The 5000-nt window shown below is 38.5% G+C and overlaps 1 protein-coding gene across 1 annotated transcript in view; it reads right to left on the bottom strand.

The window, feature by feature from the left end:
- Window positions 1–5000, bottom strand: part of LOC127907542 (GTP-binding protein Rheb-like) — a 22968-nt gene that overhangs the window by 7703 nt on the left and 10265 nt on the right. Inside the window, exon 3 of the mRNA XM_052463078.1 lies at window positions 744–811. Coding sequence (XP_052319038.1) covers window positions 744–811 — 68 coding nt within the window. The remainder of the gene's footprint in view (window positions 1–743; window positions 812–5000) is intronic.

Below are 5000 nucleotides of genomic sequence, written 5' to 3'. Positions count from 1 at the left end.
AGAGAGAGAGAGAGAGAGAGAGGGAGAGAGAGAGAGAGAGAGAGAGATGGGGAAGAGCGAGAGAGGCGTGAGAGAGAGAGAGAGGCGGGAGAGAGGTGGTAGAGGGAGAGAGAGAGAGATGGGGGAAGAGAGAGAGAGGCGTGAGCGAGAGAGGCGGAGAGAGGTGGTAGAAGGGAGAGAGAGAGGTGGGAGAGAGGTGGTAGAGGGAGAGAGAGAGGCGGGAGAGAGGTGGTAGAGGGAGAGAGAGAGGCGGGAGAGAGGTGGTAGAGGGAGAGAGAGAGGCGGGAGAGAGGTGGTAGAGGGAGAGAGAGGTGGTAGAGGGAGCGAGAGAGGGAGAGAGAGAGAGAGAGAGAGAGAGAGAGAGAGAGAGAGAGAGAGAGAGAGAGAGAGAGAGGCGGGAGAGGGAGAGAGAGAGACTGGGTGAAAGAAGTGCTTAGGCTGCATGCTGTAACATAGTGGCTCAGTTACCATAAATGTCCAAACGAGTATACTGCTTAGCCTCTAAGCCTCAGAGTAAAGAAATGTACTGAGCAAGCATTCTACGTTGAAGTATGAGCCATTCTACTGTGGATATGGAACGTAGCATGTGTTCTAAAATTAAAATATCATAATGAGTAGAGCCAGGAGTTTTTCTGACAGGAAATACTCAGGTCCCTAACCACGAGTTAAAGGACATGTTATATTCAAGGTGTGTAAGATGTTTCAGGGTTGATAGATATATCCCTGTGGTGCGTGCCTCCTACCTGTCCCGCTGTGTCTACCAACTGCAGGTGGTATTCTTGTCCGTTTATCGTGATCATCTTGGTGAACGCTGCAGCAAAAGAGAGAAGACATGAGGATTAGCATTAGCATAAATATTGTCTACATATATAACCAACAGAGGATTAGCATTAGCATAATGATTATTTATATATATATATATAACCAACAGAGGATTAGCATTAGCATAATGATTATTTATATATATATAACCAACAGAGGATTAGCATTAGCATAATGATTATTTATATATATATATATAACCAACAGAGGATTAGCATTAGCATAATGATTATTTATATATATATATATGACCAACAGAGGATTAGCATTAGCATAATGATTATTTATATATATATATATATATATATAACCAACAGAGGATTAGCATTAGCATAAAGATTGTCTACATATATAACCAACACAGGATTAGCATTAGCATAATGATTATTTATATATATATATATAACCAACAGAGGATTAGCATTAGCATAAAGATTGTCTACATATATAACCAACAGAGGATTAGCATTAGCATAATGATTATTTATATATATATAACCAACAGAGGATTAGCATTAGCATAATGATTATTTATATATATATATATATATAACCAACAGAGGATTAGCATTAGCATAATTATTATTTATATATATATATATATATATATATATATATATATATATAACCAACAGAGGATTAGCATTAGCATAAAGCTTGTCTACATATATAACCAACACAGGATTAGCATTAGCATAATGATTATTTATATATATATATGACCAACAGAGGATTATCATTAGCATAATGATTATTTATATATATATATAACCAACAGAGGATTAGCATTAGCATAAAGATTGTCTACATATATAACCAACAGAGGATTAGCATTAGCATAATGATTATTTATATATATATAACCAACAGAGGATTAGCATTAGCATAAAGATTGTCTACATATATAACCAACACAGGATTATCATTAGCATACTGATTATTTATATATATATATAACCAACAGAGGATTAGCATTAGCATAAAGATTGTCTACATATATAACCAACACAGGATTAGCATTAGCATAATGATTATTTATATATATATATATAACCAACAGAGGATTAGCATTAGCATAAAGATTGTCTACATATATAACCAACAGAGGATTAGCATTATCATAATTATTGTCTACATATATAACCAACAGAGGATTAGCATTAGCATAAAGATTGTCTATATAGATTATAACTAACAGAGAATTATCATTAGCATAATGATTATCTGTACATATAACCAACAGAGGATTATCATTAGCATAAAGATTGTCTATATAAATTATAACTAACAGAGGATTATCATTAGCATAAAGATTATCTATATAGGTTATAACGAACAGAGGATTATCAATAGCATAAAGATTGTCTATATAGATTATAACTAACAGAGGATTATCATTAGCATAAAGATTATCTATATAGATAACTAACAGAGGATTAGCATTAGCATAAAGATTATCTATATAGATTATAACTAACAGAGGATTATCATTAGCATAAAGATTATCTATATAGATAACTAACAGAGGATTAGCATTAGCATAAAGATTATCTATATAGATTATAACTAACAGAGGATTATCATTAGCATAAAGATGATCTATATAGATAACTAACAGAGGATTAGCATTAGCATAAAGATTATCTATATAGATTATAACTAACAGAGGATTAGCATTAGCATAAAGATTGTCTATATAGGTTATAACTAACAGAGGATTATCATTAGCATAAAGATTATCTATATAGATAACTAACAGAGGATTAGCATTAGCATAAAGATTGTCTATATAGATTATAACTAACAGAGGATTATCATTAGCATAAAGATTATCTATATAGATAACTAACAGAGGATTAGCATTAGCATAAAGATTGTCTATATAGGTTATAACTAACAGAGGATTATCATTAGCATAAAGATTATCTATATAGATAACTAACAGAGGATTAGCATTAGCATAAAGATTATCTATATAGATTATAACTCTTGATCCTGTCAAGAAATGTGTCACTGTATCAGATGCTCTGCGCTATCCTACCCAGAGACACTACTGCTACTACTACTGCTACTACTACTACTGCTACTACTTCTGCTACTACTGCTACTACTGCTACTACTTCTGCTACTACTGCTACTACTACTACTACTACTACTACTGCTACTACTTCTGCTACTACTGCTACTACTACTACTACTACTGCTACTACTACTACTACTGCTACTACTACTACTGCCACCACTGCTACCACTACCACCACTGCTACCACTACCACTACCACTACTGCTACTACTACTACTACCACCTGCTACCACTGCCACTACTACTACTACTACCACACCACTGCTACTACTACTGCCACTGCTACCACTACCACTACTACTACCACTACTACTACTACCTACTGCTACTACTACTACTGCTCTACTACTACTACCTGCTACCACTGCTACTACCACTACTACTACCACTACTGCTACTACTGCTACTACTACTCTGCCACCACTACCACTACTGCTACTACTACTGCTACACTGCTACTACTACTACCACTACTACTACACTACTACTGCTACTACTGCTACTACTACTACTACCACTGCTACTACTGCTACTACTACTACTGCTACTACTACTTCTGCTACTACCACTGCTACTACTACTACTACTACTACTACTGCTACTACTACTACTGCTACTACACTACTACTACTACCTACTACTACTACTGCCTTACCACTGCTACCACTGCTACCACCACTACTACTGCCACTACTACTACTACTACCACCACTTCTGCTACTACTGCCACTGCCACCACCTGCCACTACTACCACCGCTACCACTGCCACACTACCTACTACTACTGCCACTACCACTACTACCACTACTGCCACCACTGCTACCACTGTCTACCACTGCCACCACTACTACTGCCACTACTACCACTACTACCACTACCACTGCTACCACTGCTACACTACTGCCACTGCTACTACTGCTACCACTGCTACTACTACTGCTACTACTGCTACTACTGCTACCACTACTGCTACACCACTGCCACTACCACTGCCACCACTGCTACCTGGAGGTACTACTGCTACTACTACTACTACTACTGCTACTACTGCTACTACTGCCACTACTACTACTACTACCAGCTACTACTACTGCTACTACTGCTACTACTTCTGCTACCACTGCCACCACTACTGCCACCACTCTACTACTACTACTACTACTACTACTACTACTACCACTACTACTACTACTACTACTTACTACTACTGCTACTACTGCTACCACTGCCACTACTACTGCCACTACTACTCTGCTACCACTGCTACTACTACTACTACCACTGCTACTACTACTACTACTACCACTGCTACTACTCTGCTACCACTGCCACTACTACTGCTACTACTCTGCTACCACTGCCTACTTGCTACTACTGCTACTACTCTGCTACTACTACTACTACTACTACTACTACTGCTACTACTGCCACTACTCTGCTACTACTACCTACTTCTGCTACTACCACTACTACTACTACTGCTACTACTACTACTACTACTACTACTACTGCTACTACTTCTACTACTACTACTACCACTACTACTGCTACTACCACTGCCACTACTCTGCTACTACTACTACTACTACTACTACTGCTACTACCACTGCCACTACTCTGCCACTACTACTACTACTACTACTGCTACTACTTCTGCTACCACTGCTACTACTCTGCCACTACTACTACTACTACTACTACCACTGCTACTACTACCACTACTACTACTACTGCTACTACTTCTGCTACTACTACTACTACTCTGCCTACTACTATTACTACTACTACTGCCACTACTACTACTACTACTACTACCACTACTACTCTGCTACTACTACTACCACTACTACTGCTACTACCACTGCTACTACTTGCTACTACTACTACTACTACTACTACCACTGCTACTACCACTGCTACCACTCTGCTACTACCACTACCACTACCACTGCCACTGCTACCACTACTACTGCCACTACCACTACCACCACCACTACACTACACCACTACCACCACCACTGCTACTACCACTGCCACTACCACCGCTACCACCACTACCACTGCCACTACCACTGCCACTACTACTACCACTAC

The sequence above is a fragment of the Oncorhynchus keta genome, chromosome 15 (genome assembly GCF_023373465.1).
Source record: "Oncorhynchus keta strain PuntledgeMale-10-30-2019 chromosome 15, Oket_V2, whole genome shotgun sequence".
Classification (NCBI taxonomy): domain Eukaryota; kingdom Metazoa; phylum Chordata; class Actinopteri; order Salmoniformes; family Salmonidae; genus Oncorhynchus; species Oncorhynchus keta.
Note: the sequence above shows the minus strand (reverse complement) of the source record. Positions and strands in the feature narration are given on the sequence as shown.